Source organism: Pygocentrus nattereri, chromosome 24, assembly GCF_015220715.1.
Source record: "Pygocentrus nattereri isolate fPygNat1 chromosome 24, fPygNat1.pri, whole genome shotgun sequence".
Lineage (NCBI taxonomy): Eukaryota > Metazoa > Chordata > Actinopteri > Characiformes > Serrasalmidae > Pygocentrus > Pygocentrus nattereri.
In genome coordinates this window covers 23,463,145-23,483,629 of record NC_051234.1, presented here as the reverse complement: position 1 = coordinate 23,483,629, position 20,485 = coordinate 23,463,145, and the positions used below count along the sequence as shown (strand labels likewise).

The 20,485-nt window shown below is 38.3% G+C and overlaps 1 protein-coding gene across 2 annotated transcripts in view; it reads right to left on the bottom strand.

Annotated features, from left to right (window-relative positions):
• Positions 1–16,242, bottom strand: part of drd3 (dopamine receptor D3) — a 36,607-nt gene extending 20,365 nt beyond the window's left edge. For both annotated transcript variants that reach the window (XM_037533899.1, XM_017716134.2), the window contains exons 1-7: positions 15,694–16,242; positions 12,573–12,873; positions 8,479–8,591; positions 5,408–5,544; positions 3,363–3,556; positions 1,675–1,746; positions 449–806 (exon numbers count right to left, since the gene is read on the bottom strand). In XM_037533899.1, coding sequence (XP_037389796.1) covers positions 449–806; positions 1,675–1,746; positions 3,363–3,556; positions 5,408–5,544; positions 8,479–8,591; positions 12,573–12,873; positions 15,694–15,737 — 1,219 coding nt within the window. In that variant the 5' untranslated portion in view covers positions 15,738–16,242. The remainder of the gene's footprint in view (positions 1–448; positions 807–1,674; positions 1,747–3,362; positions 3,557–5,407; positions 5,545–8,478; positions 8,592–12,572; positions 12,874–15,693) is intronic.
• Between the last annotated feature and the right edge of the window lie 4,243 nt (positions 16,243–20,485).

The following is a 20,485-nucleotide window of genomic DNA, read 5'->3' as shown; positions in this document are numbered from 1 at the left end:
TTCGGTTAACCATGCATAATGTTACCATGATGTACAATCCGGGGGGGTTGGGGGACAACTGATAATAATAAACAACACAGCAATCTTCTGTGAAATCTGTGAGATAATGGAACACTTCAAGCCTGGTAGTTTGTTACTAAGCGTTACACAGTTCTCTCACGCTGCCTTTGCAGTATGTGTTGGATTTGACCACCGCACCTGACGCATGTTGGATGGTTGTGCGAGTTGGGCACCAGATTAAACATATAAGTATGTTTATGCCACCTCATCTCGTTCGGACGTCTGAATATCAAATCCATTACTGTTAGGTGCTAAACTGACTGTCAATGATTGATTCTCTTTCATAGGTATTGTCAGAGATGGTACAAATGATCCATCAAAATTAAATATGAATTCCCTTTTAGCTCTGTAACTAGTAAAAATGTTTCTTGACAATGGCAGTACTCACCGAGTACAATAGCCAGCATCTGTGTGGCTTTCTTCTCTCTGGAATGCATGCTCCTGTAGCGGGCTTGATTGGCGCGTGTTGTGATGCGAGAGGCTGGCCGAAGAGTTGTGTGAGTCCGTCCGTTAGACACTTCCTTCACCTCACAGCTCTTCATAGTTGCATGGTCTTCCTCTTCACCCTCTTGTTCTTCTCGGTTGGGCTCCTGTTCGGTGCGTGCAAAGGAGGCCTGGCTAATACTGCAATAGTTCTGCATGTCCACTGGGGGCAGCAGAGAGTTTTCGGCAGGGACAGTTCTAGGACGTTTACGTCGCAGGCAGCCAGGGAGGAGCCTTGGACGAACCACCTTCTCTGTGCTTTCCTAGAGTAGAGATGGAAAGGTAGAGAGAATGATTTCTACACATATACTGGAGCACTTTGTTCACCTAAATTAGACTCCTCAACTCTAATCATGCATTTAAATGATCTTGATGATGGGGGCTCAATATTGCTCCATAGCTCTGCAATACTAGAACCGTGATGATTTTTTTACTCTTACAGTCAACTTCAATCTATTCTCCTCTGCTACTGTAGTGGACTAAGATGGCTAAGATGGCTAAGACTCAGAGTGCCGCACTGTTTTTTTCCCCCAATTGGCTGCTGCTTCAGTGCTGGTGTTGTTTTCCATTGAATGATCAAGGCTTGGTCATTTGCTGCAGGCAAACATGAGCCCAAACCTAACTCATCTCTTAATTGTCTTGACACAGGATAGCACCATTCCATTCTCTGTGTCTCCCTGCTTATTGCGCATCCGTGATCACTAGTCCTTGAATAGCTGCTGTGTGCTGAATTTGCATTGCACAATGCCAACACAAAGCCAACTCCTCTTTTCATCTTTAAAGTCATCTGTGGTAACGTGAAAATTGGTGTGACGAACAGAGTGTGGCAGACTGAGCCGGGGAGGGGAGCGCAGCACCCAGTGAGACATGTTGTCAGGGGCCGTGCTCTCTGAATTCTACATTTCCAGCTCACAGCTTGCAGCCCCAGGGCTAAGAATGCAGCACCACAGCAAAAGAAAAACAGACTTGTCTTGCTAAAAAAAGAGCACTTTTAGATGCCACAAATATAAGCATAACCCCCCTGCATTAATTAGTGAAGTCAGTTACTCTCCAAGCACTTCATTTCAATTCGGTATATATTTGGAGAAAGTCTCACACATTTAACACATGAACTCACGCAGTTATACTCACATTTACCACATTGATCCTGATGGGAGACAGGTCACGCCGTTCTTTTCGAGCCTCCTCTTGCAAACAAGTCTCCTGCAGAGAAAGGCCAGAGAGTCAGAGGGAAAAGGTGGAAAAAAGGCATGAGAGATGGAGAAAGAATAAGGGAGCAAATGTTTTGGGGTGGGCTGGGAAGTAAGAATTAAGTATGGAAGTGCAGTACAGAGTGAGAGAGGGAACAGGAATGAAAGAAGAGGTGAGAAGAGCAAACTTTCACCTTTCGCTAGTATTTTTATGACCACAACAAATTAAAAATGAGTACACAGGAAAGATTTTCTTCAACTGCACATTCAAAGGGGCCTTTTTTGCACAGGACACCTTCTGTACTTTTACTGAATTTCAAATGTCATACAAATGTATAACAGCATTATTTTCAGACACACACACATCCAGCCCAAAAAAGGGAAAAAAAGCCCCCCCTTTTCAAATGTATTAATGCTCATAAGAGTTCATAATTTCATAGATAATTATTACATGCCATACGTCTGTATATGCCAATATCTATCATATACAGCTGGTTAAAAGTAAGGGCACTGGCAAACTGTTCATGAAAAGGGGCCCATTTCTAGAAGAACATATAGTCGCTCTTTGTTAAAGAGATTCAGGTCAGTCTGTCTTATGAATCTCCCTCTCTAGTGCTTCCCACAGTCACTTAACTTCTCTAGGCACGCATGGCATGGCAGCTACAGAACTGTCATTCAGCAAAGCTTTCCTTTGCATTATTAAAATTAGATGTGGAGAAAAAATAGCTTTGTGAAAAAGGAAAATGTTTGGGACGTCTTAAAAAGCTTTTTTGCTGTGTATCATATTTTGCTCCAGTTAAGTGGAACCAAATCGTGTGATAAAATTCCAGGAATGTGCAGCAACAGAATGGCTTTGTTGGACCACTTCCAAGGGCTTGACGCCGCATCTCACTTTCAAAGGTCGCCTATGATACAAAAAACCCAGTCCAACAATCAGTGATGGTCTTCCACTGATCTCCCCCTGCGACACAATCCAATAATCCTTCCCAACAAAAGTGAAATGTATCCAGTGCTTTCTTGAGGAAGCTGGGGAATATAACACCAGTATGGGGTGTGAGCCAAGATTTATTTGTAATATACAGGTTTAAATCACAAAATTGGAGACGGTGTTAAAACCCTAACTTACCTTCATAAATAAAAGATACCTCTATTAATAACTCAGTCTCTTGTGTTGGAACAGAAAGATGACATTGGCTGGGTACATCTGCAATGACTCTAAATGGTTTCAAGCTGTATATGCATGGTTATTTTTTTATTGTTTTGCATTTGTGAAAAAACTCAAAGCAAACTGATTACTTATCATAAGTTTTTCTGAGCTTTGATAAGTTGAAACAGAGAAAAAGGGCCAGCCTTGCCACATTTAAAAAAATACTATAAAAAATACAATTGCAATAATTTTTATTTAAAAATTCTTTGTGGCACTAATGTAAATAAATCAGAACTAATTATGTTCTTGTTTTAATTAAACATACAGTTGGTGTTCTTTATGTGCTGACAAGATCTACAATATGCTGAGAAAAGCATACGGTGACATAAATTCTCAAGTTACTGCTAAAAATCGATGCCTACCAGTAATGGTGTAACAGCGCTAGTATGTTTGCATGAGTGTGTTGGCTGAGGTGCTCTTACTGCAGATGGCTGTGCAGGTCCTGGTTGAACTTCACTGCTGGCCTGGCGGAAGGTTATCTTTTTCCTCCTCCTCCTGAGGAAGATGTAGATGCGCACATACACAAGTAGCGTCACCACGAAAGGCAAGTAAAACGACACCACCGACGAGTAGATGACAAAATCCGGGTTTGAAATGGAGCACACTAAGGGGTCATCTGGAATGCATACACACAACACAAATTCCTTCAGGTATCATGTATAACAACAGACACAAAACACATTCAGAGACTCAAAAGCATTTACATTTACAACATTTATCAGACGCTCTTATCCAGAGCAGAAGTGCTTTGTCTATCTAGCGAAAGTATCTTAGCTAGTTACTAACAGGTTAGACTGAAAGCTAGTCCTGAGCTCAGATACTGCTAGAAACAAAAGTCACTGTTGATACCCAGAGAAAAAGAAACAGAGTTGAACACACAACAGTGCAATACAATACAATACATAAAAAAGCTGTTCAAACACAACTCTAGTTTGGGGAAAAAATGCAAGCAAAATAAGGGGCTGATCCCCTGACCATGCTAAAGCAGTTACTGTCAGCTAAAATTAGGTTTATTTTCTTTAGCACGTTAAACATCAAAGCCACGATGTGATAAGCAAAAACGGGTGACAAAGTCAGCTGTGCCTTAACATGAAATCAATATCCACATCTGCACAAATATATAGAACGCACAATTACATTATGTTGTTTCTATGGTACCATAATTATGGTTCCCTTAACCTTGTCACCATCAATCCTTCAGAGTGGATAGACCAGGTGAAAAATATTGGGAACCTTTGGTTTAAAAAAAAAAAGAAGCTTATTTGAATATTATTCCTCCCATTACAAACCTGCATGAGACCAATTAACTGATTACACAAGTTAATTGGCTGGATATAATACTGTTCCACATATTTGAATTGCAAATCTTTATCAGCATATAATTGAACAGTTTTGGTGGTATCAGCCATCCGGAACAACTCTCAGGTTGGTTTGTTTCTTTACTGATGGCCTCTGATCTCATTTTAAGTGATGAAGCAGCGACCTCAGCAGCAAACCTCAGTTCAAGCGAAGTACTATCATCTGTGTAACAGCAACAGGGTAAAGGTTTAACTAAACCTGTCACACTCATCCATTTTTAGCTGATGATTAATTGCCATATAAAAGACTGCAATTAACAATTTAATTGGCACATATCCTACTTCTTGTTTATGTATCTTATTTTTGCCTTGAGGTCCACTTATCGCATTTGTGTAGTTTTATTTACCAAAAGCAATTACATTTTTACATTTTCCAGCCTCTTTTATTCCTGAGATTAAACTGTTGCTTTGCCTTTAAGATACATAAATGTAACTAATCTGTTTTAACTTTAAAGTCAGTGGCTGGAGCTAAACGGCTATCAGCTGAAAAGGTGGATATATGTAAATATACTTTTGTTGACATCAAGGAAACAGAATAGTTTATTTTGCAGAATAGTTTCCTTAACTACACTGTATGGACTGGGGAGTAAGTGGCATATTTGAAACTTATTTTTATTAACAATATTTTCATGTTACATCAAACTCTTTTTATCATAAAACTGGGGTCAATTCAGTTATCCACAATAAGGGCTCTCTAATTGTCTTTTTATGTTCTTTGTGTGCAACTATCAAAGTACAAGTGATCAAATTAGTGGATCACTTATCTTGATTCCTTGCTGTTATTTTTATATTTAATAGCTTCCAACTGACAACAGACACAGCTTGACAAACATTACTCATGGCTGCCTTCTAAAAAGTCTTTCAACAGAACAGTTGTTCTCAGTAAATTACATGTCTTAATAAATGCGTTTTATTATTTACAGGTATTTGGAGCAACCAGACGAATTCACGTTCTGTTACAATATAAATACATCATTGTGAAGGCTAAAAACCGCAGTCAGCTGAAATAATTGCAATAATTATATAATAACCATGACAGGCCCAGGTTTAACACTTATGAAAGAAAAGCCACTCCACCATCAGAAAGATCATAGGTTTAAAAGTCTTACCTGTGGTGTTAAAGCCAAACAGTAAGGGACAGGAGACGGCAAATGCCAGTACCCACACTGTGGCAATCATGACTGACACTCTTTTACGAGAACTGTGCGTTGTGTTATACAGTACAGGCATCACCACGGCTGTGTACCTGCACAGAACAGACAGTCAAAATATAGAAGATACACAAGACCATTCATCTAAATGGAACTTTCAACAGACGTTTCTATGGCTGCTGCAGTTCACGCTTCTTTATTAATAAAATGAAAAATTAGCAGATTTCCCCCAAGGGCACTGAGCAAAAGTGCAAAGAAGTGCAAAGCTGGCATTCAGAGCCCAGCTGTGCTATGCATCATTAGCGGAGAGGAGAAAGTCGAGCCAAAAGAGGCAGTCCCTTTTACTATGGGAGATATCATCAAGATCATCCCTCTCTCCACTTTCTCTATGCAACGTAACAGTAAATCATGGTGTAATCATAAGGATCTTAAAAAAGAGCTCAATCTTGATCATTGTCCTCCAAACATGTTCTTGCTATATAAGATGGGTACCAGTAGTTAGAAAAGATGCAACAGGAACACATAGAAGACTGTACTAAAGCTACTGCTATGGGAATTAGCTATGATTAGATTGCATTAAGGGAGGAAAAATAAGTACAAAGGCTCTGTGTGCTCATCTAAGGCCTATGAGAATTATCACAGACACTGGATGAGTAAACAATTTACAAATCCTCCTCAAACTAAGCTCATTTTTCATGAGATTTTCCTAAATTACACTGGTTCCTGACACAAAGTGAGCCGCTAAAATTATGCAGAAGAAGGATTAGAATTTCAGTATTTAAAGTAGGCCGCATCCCCATCTATGTGACAACTGAGACAGAACTGACAATTTAACAAGGCAAGCACAGGTGCGTTATTTACTTTTTGTGCTTTGCCTACAGGGCATAGTAATGGGGCAGGAAACAGAAATGCTTCAGGGATTTTGTAGATGGATGCTAAAACTTTAAAAGTGTATGTAAAAAGTTTTGAGATGTTTTTTTCTCCTTGTATTTGATTATTTTATTATAACACAGTAATTTCAAGTGACGGATACAGGTAAAGTAGATTCATTTGCTTTAATTTGCTTTTATTTAACTTTCACTGCTTTAATAACATGGCCATGATGAAATGGAGACTGTTCATTAAAATAATATATTTGTCTTATTAACTCAGGATAAGTATTTGCAATAATGAGGAATCCTGTGAGGGAATGTTAATTATGCTGCACCTGATTCAGAACAGAATCATACAATTACAAACTTTACAGTTGTGAGTGCTGTAGAAAGCAAAAGGTAATATCTTCCTCTGCACATTGAGTAAAAAAGAAGAACCAATAAAACAGCTGTAAATAGGCTAATTCTATTAGAACTTACATACTTCTATTTCAGTCTGATGTAAAATATTTTCAAAAATTATTGTCCATTATAGAGGTGTCTACAATGCAAATATAGCCATTTAATTTAACTTACTATCGAAAATTACTAGTGAACTTACATACTGTCTACTGAGTTTTTATATGTAATGTTGATGATGGTAAAATAGTGGTAAATCCAAAAAGACTATTTTGCCTTAGAATGCTATGCATACACCTCTCTGCCAAGACTGGATTTTTAACCCTTTAAACCAGATGGGCTGAATGTAGGCATATACTCTCTTAACTACATAATTTACATAATAATTTCATAGTAGTTACTGAATAATAAGTCTTAATGTTAATAACTAAATAATAAGCCTGCAGACTAAGAGTTTATTATTCAATAACTATATGAATTATTTAGCTACTATAATAAACATATTGCCACTTTTGTAACAAAACGGGGTATTCTCTAAGAAGTAACTAACAGTACCAGAAGTTAATACTATTCTTAACTATATGGTATGTTAATGTAACAGAATTTAACTCCAAGTCACTTTGGAGCATTTTTGGCCCATTCATTATTAAATGTATACTGAAAAGGTGTACAAAACTATTGAAAATTAAAAAGAGTTACAAGGTTTTGACACAACTGTGATGATACATGATTTATGTAATTATGCACTTGAAGAATTGTGGGCCAATATATAGGATCTTCCAGCTTAAGAGGCTCAAAATTTGTTTGACAAAAAACCTTAACTAACTAACCTTAAATGTGGTGGAGCTTTTAGAGGCATTAAACACATCTGATGACAGGTTCCTATCACAACCAGTGTGAACAATTCTGACTTGGCAAGTTTCAGTACAACAGAGAACCACTCTGAATGACATTGTTCACAATATAAAGATAGATAGAAAAATACAGACATTTTGAAAAATCAATAGAATTTCCCTTTAAACACTATCTTTCAGTACACTTTAGTATGTACCTAATTTTCCACATACAATATCTTTTCTAACATCTTCCCTTCCTGCTCATCCTCTACTTACTCTCTATCACAAACACCTCATACAGCTAAATTAAAGCAGGGGCTTGACATAGCCCCCTATGTGAAGGTGTTAATTATGCACCTGTCCTTGACTCACCAGTAATTTATTAATAACAAGGCACCAGCAATAGAGAAAACCCCCACCGACAGCCAATAAGCAGACATGCACACAATCCCTTGTCCGTATAATTAGTTTGGGAAGTGCATAAATGGCTTTTCACTGTGAGCGAGTGTGCTGAGAGTTCAGAACCCCTGAAGCTTTGAAATATTAAGTGATACAAGAATTCTGTGACTAAGAAAATAAATAATGTAGGGTAAACACACATGCACATGGAATGAATGCAAAGTTGATTTTCTAGAAACATGTTTTTCTTTCACAAAAGGTAGGAAAGAAATGGTTTTAGCAGCAGCCCTTTACATTTGGGGAGTCATACCTTCCAATTAAATATTAATAAATGTTTCTGACTGCAGTACCTTGAAATCCTCTGTGGTTAACACTCTAGCAGACCGTGATGCACATAGCAATGCATGCATGTTACCGACTCACTGAGGCAGTGTCACTCAAAATTAGACTCTTTCGCTAAATCAATAGGTAAAACTTCTCAAATATCAATATGCAATGACACTACAATACAGGTAAGCTTTACCTGTCAATGCTGATGGCACACAGGTTGAGGATGCTGGCAGTACACATCATCACATCCAAGGTCACAAAGATGTTGCAGTACAGACGGCTGAAGAGCCAAGCACCACCAACCACCTACACAGGTGAAGACTTGAGAGTGTCACATGCACCCATACATCTTCCTCATAACTGATATAGTGGCTACAGCCATGGAAATGTTTTTGCCAATACAATTTTAAGAAGCTAAAAAAAATCTGATACCTGAAGATAATGACCAGTAAAAAAAATCAATAACATTGGGTAGTATTAATTCATATGGTCAACAACACTAGGCCAGCTGCGTTCACTGGACCGCGAATGGCGGCCTGTCTGTGGCATAGAATATTAAAAAACCTGCATTACAAGCAGGGTGGTCTACCTTCCCTCAATGTCTGGTGGATGCCCATATAACAGACAGACAGACAGACATTTTCTATCACAGTACTACAAATATTGATAATAACAATAGCAATAATAATAATCCATGTTATTCTCATTACATCATTAATATTATTACCATTACTACACTCTTAAAAAGAATTCTTCAAGCATTCCTTAGTAAAGAAAGCGGTTCAATTTAGAACCATGAGTTCTTTAAGTGGAAATGTTTCTTTACTTGGTGAAAATGCTCTAAGAAGCCAATGTTTGTAACAATAGAAGAACCCTTTTTGGTGAACCACTTTCAAAAAAACATTTTCAAAAATTTTACATATGAAATGGTTCTATATAGAACTCATGTTTCATTTTTAAGAATTTACTACTAACAGTAAAAATAAGAGAATTTAAAAAAACTTCAGTAGATTGGACTCAATGCAATAGCAGTGGTCTTCCTAACTGAAAGTGGAAGATATCCCCTATGCTAATGCCATCCCATGTTGGCAAAGGAGACCAAATAAATCTGCTTTCTTGTTAATTTGTCTGATAATTTGGTTTGTTTTGTAATTTTGACATGCTGTATCTACTATTCTAAATTTGCAAATTACCCAATATTAGGAGTGCTAGTAGCATAATACCAGGCTTAATTAGACTCTTAAATGATGTCCACATGCAAATACACTCAGACAAATATCTATAGTTATATACAATTATGTGTAAAATCAAGCAAATATTATTTTTTGTCTTGATAGTTTAAAAATATGAGCAAAGCCAATCATTCTCTATATAGTAGCCTAAATGCTAATATTATAGCTTCTGAGTTAGCTAACATAAACTAGCCATACTCTATAGTGGAAATAGTGAACAACACATCAAAACACTTTCAGTTTACATGCCTAGTGCACTCAGTGGTCATGTACTAGTTTTTCTTACCTAAAAGAGGAGAAAAATTGCTAACCACTACTGCAAGGTAGGAATTTCAATTTTAACTCAGATTAACATGTAGTACTCACTGCTGTTATTAAACATTACTAGAAAGAGTTTTGCTGTTTTTCCAAGACCCATGACTTTTCAATCAATGCGCTTCCCTCTTGCTCTTTCAATATTTATATTTTAGCTCTACATTGAAGCATGACTGCATTTAATTACCTACTACCTACCTACTATGTGTCTCAAGTGGCGCTGGCACATGTGTGTTTAAACAATGGCTGTCAGGGCCAGTTCAATCAGTCAGTGACTTGGTAAGAGACAGCAACTGGTGGTCCAGCAAAGACAGTTTTAGTGTTTTACTGATAGATATTACCTTCACAAATTTGCAAATACTATTCAGTTCTTATTTATCACATTTCTTCAACTCAAACAGCAGAAACTCACTAAGCCTTAAATTATAGAAATATTGTGACTCATGGTTGGAGTTTTTTAGATTTCTAAGCGGTTTTGTTTGTTTTCAAGAATTAGCTCTTATAGTTATTTTACATCTGTTCTTTTCATAAAAACATACAACCCCAATTCCAATGATGCTGGGACGTGGTGTAAAACATAAATAAAAACAGAACATGATGATTTGCAAATCCTTTTCAATCTACACTCAATTGAATCAGAGATGCTAGCTTTTGAACTTTGTGCTGATAACAATCCGGACAGTCCTTTTCCTCTTTGGCCTGGAGGACACAACGTCCATGATTTCCAAAAACAATTTGAAATGTGGACTCGTCAGACCACAGGACACTTTTCCACTTTGCGTCAGTCCATCTCAGATGAGCTCGGGCCCAGAGAAGCCAGCGGCGTTTCTGAGTGTTGTTGATATATGGCTTTCGCTTTGCATGGCAGAGTTTTAACTTGCACTTGTAGATGGAACGACAAAATGTGTTCACTGACAGTGGTTTTCTGAAGTGTTCCTGAGCCCATGTGAGAATATCCGTTACAGAATGATGTTGGTTTTTAATGCAACGCCACCTGAGGGATCGAAGGTCACAGGCATTCAATGTTGGTTTTCTGCCTTGCCGCTTACTTGCAGAGATTTTTCCAGATTCTCTGAATCTTTTGATGATATTATGGACTGTAGATGATGAAATCCCTAAATTCCTTGCAATTGCATGTTGAGAAACGTTGTTCTTAAACTGTTGGACTATTTGCTCACGCAGTTGTTCACAAAGTGGTGAACCTTGCCCCATCCTTGCTTGTGAATGACTGAGCCTTTCAGGGATGCTCCCTTTATACATAATCATGACAGTCACCTGTTTCCAATTAACCTGTTCACCTGTGGAATGTTCCAAACAGGTGTTTTTTGAGCATTCCTCAACTTTCCCAGTCTTTTTTTGCCACTGTCTCAACTTCTTTGGAACATGTTGCCAGCATCAAATTAAAAATGAGTGAATATTTGCAAAAAACAAAGTTTATCCGTTATCCGTTAGATCCGTTATAAGTTAAATATCTTGTCTTTGTAGTGTATTCAATTGAATATAAGTTGAAAAGGATTTGCAAATCATCATATTCTGTTTTTATTGATGTTTTACACAACATCACAACTTCATTGGAATTGGGGTTGTATTCTTGTGTTATGAAATCCACATTCCTAAAGGTTAGGTCTGGTTGTGTACAGTTACATATAGTGGTCAGGCCAGTATATGTATATAAGTATCTTTTTCTCCAGCAGTCAAAAATCTTGCCATCATTGGCAACAAAAGTAAGAAAAAGACATTACTAATTTGTCTTAAGACAGGTCCTATATCCAGCAGTCCTTTGTAAAAGAGAAGCATTGCAAGGTGGACATTCTTTGGCCCACGGCGGTAGAGGGGGACCTAATAAAGCTCTGGCAGAGATTAATTTGCTGTGCATTCTTCGTCGTCAGTGAAGTTATTGAATGTGCCGCCTCTGCACTGGCCTAGCCAACCCATTTCCTATCCCTTACTCCTCTTTCCTAATGGAATAAACTGAAATTTTATTCTTATTCACAAAGAGTGCTATTACTGGATCGGTCTCACTTCAGAGAATCTGATCCTTTTGAAATGTTAAATGAACATGCCTGCTTAAAACATGATTACTCTTTGCTTTTGTGCATCCCAAGGAGTCTGATCCTGACCAGTGTGACAATTTAGGGAGCTAAAGATGGAATTCAGTAGCTGTTCGGAGCATCTGGACCATAACATGGTCTACATCTATTTCTATGTAAACTTACCTATGCTCTACTTAAAAATGCATTTTTTATAGCAACTGCTGCTAAGTTGGACAAGCATTATAGAAGATCGGCAAAAGTCCCAATCAACCTAATGAAATTACAGTGCACAACTCAGTTTTTGTCAAGAATATCCAAATTTAAGAGTGATCACACTATTAGGAATTGAACAGGTATCGATATTTTGTTGAACATTCAAGCTAACTTTAGCATGATGAAAAATTTGGCACCGTCGTTTACCACCTTCCAAGTTTTGATTAGCTACAACAACACTGTCCAGTTCAGTCAAAACTCAACTTTACTGAAGATCAATGGGACTGCAGTCAACTCTAAACAAAGGATGTTATGATATTTCATTAGATTAAGCAAGATTTTTTCCAGCATGTTGTAAAGCTTTTTCTATCTGACAACAGTTGCTGCGAAAGAACGCATTTGTGGGCAGAGCTGACATTTAGTCAAGCATGAGAAATTTTTACTAATACAAAGTCACTGGTTTTTACCAATGCATTTGCTCTCTTTACACTCACCTCCAAATAGACAGCCCATGGCATGACCAGCGAAGCCACCAGCAGGTCAGCCACTGCCAGACTAACCACAAGATAGTTAGTGGTGGTTTGGAGAGACCTCTCTCGAAGCACTGCCAAACACACCAACACATTGCCAAACACAATAGCCAGGATAAGCAGTGAATAGAGCATGGCATAGTAGTTCCTGACCCCATCCTCCACACCCAGAGCCAGGCTGGAGTTTTCCCCTGGACTGAGAGATAGATCTGAATCATTCCACAGCCATTCACTGCTGTGAAACATTTCCATGGGTGGAAGAGACCTGAGAAAAATAGAGACACTATTTAGGACTAAATAAAAAAACATCATATCAGTGATGACATCTATGGATGCACAGTGATATCCAAATCATATCAGTATTGACAAATAGTTGCTTAACAAAACTGGCATCAGACAGGTGTTATATATATTATGTTAAACTGATATTTCATTACATCTTTACTGTATGTCAGAGAAGCAGAATGTGTAGGTGATTCTGGGCTACTGTGCTAAAATGTCTGCATTTTAATCATTTTATTGCATTTGTAAACTTCTAAAAATAATGTACTTTGTTGCAATTTCTACATTTTAGAAATATTTACGCATCAGCATCAGCACACATGTTCATTAAAAATACTGGACATTGACCACCCAAAATTCCCATTTCGGTGCATCCTTAATGACATCCACAGTTTTTTCTGCATACCATCAAATACTATACACAGTAGGGGTGTGTGATAAGCTCAATTTTTGGTGGTGTATAAAAAAATGAAACACCACATGAAATACTCATCAGTGATTTTATCAGGTACATCTACCATACAGGTACACTTTACAGGATTACAATTATGGACTGTACACCATTTGTTACTGCACAATTTATGAGCCCCTCTCTAATTTATGAGTGGAAAGGGACCACCAATTACACACTGTTATGTGGGTGGTGGACCATTCTCACCCACCACACCAATGACACAGATAGTAGTGGTATGGTAGAGGGTGCTATGCAATTACAAGTGTATTAGGCACAGTGTTTTTGCTTGGGTTTTTACATACATCTCAACCCCAAGAGAATAGTTTGCTAACCAAGAACATCTAGAGAATAATGGTGATGTGGTTAGAAACTGACCACTGATAAAGAGCTAGAGGATGACAGACACAAATTGTGTGTGAAAAAAAAGCCATGGTCTCTATCTACACACCTACGAAGTGTACCATCAAGGTAGATGCATCTAATAGAGTGGACAGTAAGTGTGCAGTGTTTAAAACCCCAGCAATGTGGTTACACACAAAATGGATATATATCCACTATATTGCTGAAAATGGATCGCCACCCAGAAAATATCTGGCCAGTGGTGGTCCTACAACAGTACCTTGGGCCGATAAATTGTGGTACTAATGAACTGTGCATCAACAGATGGACTATAGTCAGGAACAGTAAATCTATATGATAGGTGTTTCTGATAAAATGGCTGGAGTCTGAGTATTTTATGTAGGATTTCCATTATTTTGCTGGAGCCTATCCCAGCGGTCATTGGGCAGAAGGCAGGATACACCCTGGACAAGTCACCAGTCCATCTCAGGGCAGACATACACATTCACACACACACTCACACCTAGGGGCAATTTAGCATGTCCAATTGGCCTGACTGCATGTCTTTGGACTGTGGGAAGAAATCCACACAGACACAGGGAGAACATGCAAACTCCACACAGAAAAGATCCTGGTCACCCGGCCAGGGAATTGAACCCAGACCCTTCTTGCTGTGAGGCGACAGCACTACCCACCATGCCACCACATAGTGTAACCTAACTTATAAAAATAACAATAAAATGCTAGAAATTTACAACTGTCTCACAAATATATCACACCTCACTGTCCTCCAAGTGTGAGTTCACTCACACTACACTTATAAAAAGTATTTGAGTTTTTTTAATGACACACACTATAAGGCAGCCAATCAGAACAGAATTCATGTACATGTATCGGTCTTAAAGGCACAGTAGCAAATACAAATACTAAGGGATAAAGAGAAGTTGTAAAATGATCAACTTCTCTTTAATTATGACTGGTTTCGGTACATAAAAAAGCAAATAAAAAGAAGGATGTGGCCCCTTAACACATAACAATCAGAACTCTTTTTAAATCTTGTTCAGAATCAGAAATCAAACTTGAATGTGTTTCACTGTATCCTTAGCATACAGTACACTACTATACTATAAATAGATTATAGGCTATGTATCGTTATACACTACTTTATATGTGGATGGCAGGATGGCAACACGATCTAGTGAGCCACACGTAGAGAGGAACAGAACAGTATATTCAGGGAATTCATTGATTTTAGCTTGGACTGTGTGTGTGTGTCTTTGTGTGTGTGTGTGTGTGTGCGTGAGAGAGAGAGAGAGAGAGAGAGAGAGAGAGAGAGAGAGAGAGAGAGAGAGAGAGAGATCCTAAGCTCCTTAAGTATTTTTTTCTTGATCGCAGAGCCCAGCAGGTGAGCTTTGCCATTTTGTTTGCTCCCTAAAGGCTCTTGATGTGCCAGAAGTCCATGTGTGCTCCAGCTTAGGAGGAGCAGCAAGGCTTCCGCACAAATCTTAAAGTCGTGACTGTGTGCGTTCATAGCCATACGCCTTGTGTCAGTACATAACTGCGTTAATGTAAAGCGGGTTTAATTTCACCTGGAGGAACAACACTGGTACTGGTTTAGGCCAGCCTTCATTAGACCTCTATTTGGAAGCTGCCATTTCAATTAACCCTGAGGCAACACGGGAAGGAGCAGACAATAGTTTTCTCATTTGTTTCTTCAAAAGGGTGGGAATAAAACAACAACAAAGATATACTCAGGAGAAATTTTACATCAACACAGAATATTAGTGCCATTCTGGAAGAGGAGAGATGATCCTCAATCCCTGTTATAAGGAAAGCTGTAATAAAGCCAAAACATAATATGAAGTTTCACAAATTCATCACAAAAGCGAACGTGCTAACGACGGCTGCTCTGCGTTTAAGTTAAAAATACAAAACAGAACTCAAAATGGACCAAACCGTAGATTCCAGTGTGATAATGTCATGTAAAATATGTTTCATTAGCTAACCTACCTGTTAAGCTTCTCCAGCGTTGAAGTGAAAGCGTCGACATGCATTTGGAGATGAAAGTTACCAGGACAGTGAATCTGCTTCTCCCATTTTTCCCTATGGAAACGTAGCGTTACACAGCTTTTCTCAAACTCACTAATAAAGCCACATAGCACTACAGGTACATCCTCACACCGGGTTTCTGTCGAATTACTCCACTAAAACCAGCATTCCTGCTAGTTTTACGAGTCTTGCGTCGAGCTGGTCATGTACGAGAAAAACACATCTTTCTTCCTTCGGTTTACGAGAGGCTTTTTTTCCCGCCCGAATAAATCAAACGTTAGCCTTCAGTGTTCAGCCGCTGCTGTTAAAGCCACATTACTGTCTTTCACTGAGGTCTGTATCACTGTTCTCACTTCCACATCCACAACAAAGTACACATATTTTTTTTTGTCAAGTAAATTTCCAATATCCATAAGAAAGAGTCTTTTTTTCGAAGAAAGGATATTATTTTTCCCCACGCGCACCAGTCAGTTTTAACGTCCGTTAGTTTAGAAAAAAGTAGCGACGTTCGACTCGTGAACGATTCCTTTCACATGAACCGGTTCTTTTCAATGCGGCTGCCCAACTGATTCACGAACCAACTCCCAACTGAATCAAAATATTTGTAGCCTCCTCACAGCGCGTCTGTGCTCGAGGACAAATAAAGAAATATTTTTTTCTGTACACATTAGCTGTCTTACCTCGACTAAATGAATCTAATGTCATAGCAATGCAGGATATCGTGGACACCTGACGCACCAAACCAATGTACACAGAGAAAAATGGGAATGAAGTTTACTTGGCCAATCTTCCTTTACATTGTATATGGAGGACATTTAAACGGCCAAGGTGAAAATAAAGTTGAACTGACAAACGACTGTGGAAAATTAAATCGGGTGTTTAATTAACTGAAAATGGCCGTTCAAAAGAATCGATTCGGTACACTGAATCGAACTTCCAATGTGTTAGAAAGAGCAGCGCATTACGCGGAGGATCCAGCAGAACGTGCAAGAGAACTCCACATCATTGTGGGGAGCCAATGCTCCCAGGATAATAAATCAAGGTCCATTTGACATGGCTCAGAATGTTTTATTATCTTTTATTAGGTGAAAGTCCCCCCATAAGGCCATTTACAATATTTCTATGGTTTTATGTACCAAAAACATTATTTATTTAACCTTAGTTTATTGTATATGGACATGTAAATGATCTATATTCCATTATGGCTCCCGTTTGTTCTGCCTCATTCAAAAAACAGCTTGAAACACTCCTTATAACTTCAGCACGAATGGGCAGGGCTCAGCTGTTGTGGGCTAAGGCTGGTTTGGTGATATCATAAAGCAGGCTGTTTTGGCAGCTTAATTTTTATATATGAACTGTATAAACTTTGTATATATGTTATATATGTTATATATATATATGTATATATATATACATGAGGAGTGGGCCCACTTCCAACAGAGGCCACTATTTTGGACCACCATGGTTCTACAGTTGCCCAGAATGGACAAACCAAGCCCTGGTTCCAGAGACTACCTTTTGCTTTTTTGTAGAGGTACCTTGAATTTGGTGGCGCTACAGTACTGGGTGGAAGACAGTGTAAGAAGAAGAATCAGCAGTTACTGCCGGCACTGGCTAAAACTTTTTATGTGGTGTGAAAAGTTTGAAAGCCCAAATTTTGACAAATGGAGGATCATAGCACAAGATTATAGCAGAAGTAAGGAAGGGTGAATCCTCGTCGTCAAAGAAGCAAAATAAAATCAGGACAAGCAACAGGAAAAAGCACAACGTTTTCAGGAGTGATGCTGAAGTTGCTTGTTTTATGCTGGACAGTTCATTTCAATTAGCAATCACCTGATGGCCGCTGAAATGTCTACTAAACATTTGGAAAGAGAGGGGTATTCAGTTTGTTTCAGTCTGCAGTCTCACCAGTAGATGCCACCAAATATTACACATTGCACCTTTAACACTGTTGTTTTTGTCATGACTGGTGACAATTCTGGCCCGCTAAAGTTCTCTAGACTAGAACGATTTACAGTTTACCACCCAGAATGACTTTGTTTACATCTTAACATTGAGAATTTTGAAAAATCACTGGAAAGATTTTTTTAAAACGAAAGATTCATTGAATTAAGTGCAGTTTTCATTTGACTCAAAATGTAATTGATCAGCCAATGAATTGTTTGGTGTCTTTAGTTTACTTTTTCATTTTTGCACTGGAGCTCATGGTCATTATGTCATTGTCATTAGATTGGCTTCCTAACTTCAGCGCAAAACTAAAAAAGCAATCCGCAGACACCCGAACTTGTCTCGGCTTATCAACTGTGCTTTGGGCAAAGGACTGTAGATGTGTAAACTGTAAATGTGACATTTAGTTTAACAGTTTTGATTTTACAGCTGAAGAAAAGTCAGACCCCTGAACCTTGAAAATGATGGACTCCCAGTCTATTCCCAAAGCACAGCTCGACTACTGCTATGCTGTTTGTTATTGCCTTTTCCACTTCAGCAAGAGTTTGCTGAGAAGATTGCTGAGATAGTCACCTTGAGCTCAGTATCAGCCTGAGAAATGTGCCGGCCTTGGGCTGCACATCAGCCTGACAGCTATTTACAGAAGTAAGGATGACCACATCTATCCCCTCTTCAGTTTAATTAGTTTCTCAAAACCTGTGGCCATGAACCTGTTCCGGAGACGTAGCCAAGGGCTGGCCAGCGTGGCCGATGCCATCCCGGAATGAAACATGGCCAACCTTCTGGACGGAAAGTAAGACAGTCAGCCATCATTAATGAAGCATCAATAATGCTTTATGATGACAATTGGCCATTAGCATAGCTACAAATCAATATAAGGCCCAACCTCATTTTACCTCTCGCCCCTACCACTTAGCCCTTGCCCCTTCGTTTTGTGCTTACACACAGAGGTAGGTTGTCCTGATTTTTGTTTAGACACACACACTTTTTATAGTTGAATAAATGCATGTGTTGAATGTTACCTTATACAGTGCTGTCTCAGTAGACTCATGTATAACCTGTAGAGAATGCAACCTTCCTTCTATGGCCTGTCTATATGACGTTGTGTCCTGGTCATGTGTCTAAATGACTTGTTTCAATGACACTGTTTCATCGTAAATGACAAAAAATGTGTTGCATCCAGAGGTGGATGAAATACATAGATCATGTACTTGAGTTAAAGTAGAGATACCCAAGGTAAAATATTACTCCAGTAAAAGTAGAAGTCCTTACTCTAGACCTCAACTTGAGTAAAAGTGCAAAAGTATTTGCCTTCAAATGTACTTAAGTATCGAATGTAAAAGTACTAAAAGATTAATTATGACTCTACTGTCCTGTTATCATTTTTATAACAAGACTCGCTTCATGAACTCATTTTAGGTGAAAATCCTCCAGTGTCTCTCTACGTCATTAATTAGTGACGCTGACGTCTATTAAAATGATCATAAGCACAAAACACTGAAGGTAAACAGTTTCCATCAGGGAGAACCGAGTGGCTCTGAAATCACTTTTTACACACAAGCAAAGTTTCAGTTTAAGATTACTTTGTAAATTAGTTACAAGTTGAATAAAAACTGGCTTTAAACTCAGGATCACAAATAAGTTTTCCTTTACTGTGTTGATCTGTAGGTTCATAAACATAAACTAACCCAAACTAATTTACTATAAAATGAAAGTGTTTGAATGAATTCAGAAGAAAAGAAACAGGCCAGTCACGACTGCATATGTGTACATATTTCTATATCGTGGTCTATTTACACAAAGGTAGGTTGGTTCCATCATGTAGGTCGACGTATGTGCTCCCAAATTTTTACGCTGCTGCACTGATGTTGAACCGTGTGCTGCACTGGGTTGGTATGACCAACAGGTCAAAACAAGCTCAGAACAAAGTGACCGCTGTGCCCTGATTGCTGTTCTTGCTTTGTGCTTATTTTGTTTTGACATGTTACGTTTTTATACACACAAAAACCAAAAGGAACGGCAGATTTCTCAAAATGTAGTGGAGGAAAAAGTCAGATATTTGACTTGAAATGTAGTGGAGGGAAAGTAAAAAGTCGCCCGAAATGGAAAAACTTAAGTAAAGTACAGATACAGAAAAAAACTACTTAAGTACAGTAACTAATTACATTTACTTAGTTACTGTCCACCACTGGTTGCATCAGCACAGTCATGTCTTTCAGTCAACATCTGGCAATATTGTATTGATGCAACATTTTATTCGTGTGGAAAATGTGGTTATATTTCATTATGTAGAGAGACAAACCTGTGCTATTTCATTTTTTTATTCTTAGCAGTGTGCCACCCCGATTAAAATGTATTGGTCTAATCTGGCCACACAATTCTAAAAGCTCTGCCTATTTACTTGTCTGTGTCTGTAACAGCTCTGCGAGGCCCTTTAGAAGGAAATGGTGTCATTGTGCTGCCCCCATCTGGCCGTAACATGCACTGCAGCAGCCAAACCTGCTTGTCCAACTAAATTGTATGTCATAAAAAAGTAATAAATAAATTATTAACATGAAAGTACTTTTACAAATAAAGTTGAAGTGCAAAGTTCACCTCTTTATTTATTGCTCACCTATTTATTATTAATGAACACATTGATAAAAAGCAACACTGAATTTATTTGATTCCAATGTGTACAGCATTTCCACGTGATTTAAAAATATTGCATCAAGAAAGTTTTGCTGGTTTTCGTGAACATTACTGACTTGTCAGTGAGTGGTTTTCTAAACAATTATTTTGTATTTTTACAATGTATATGAAGGTG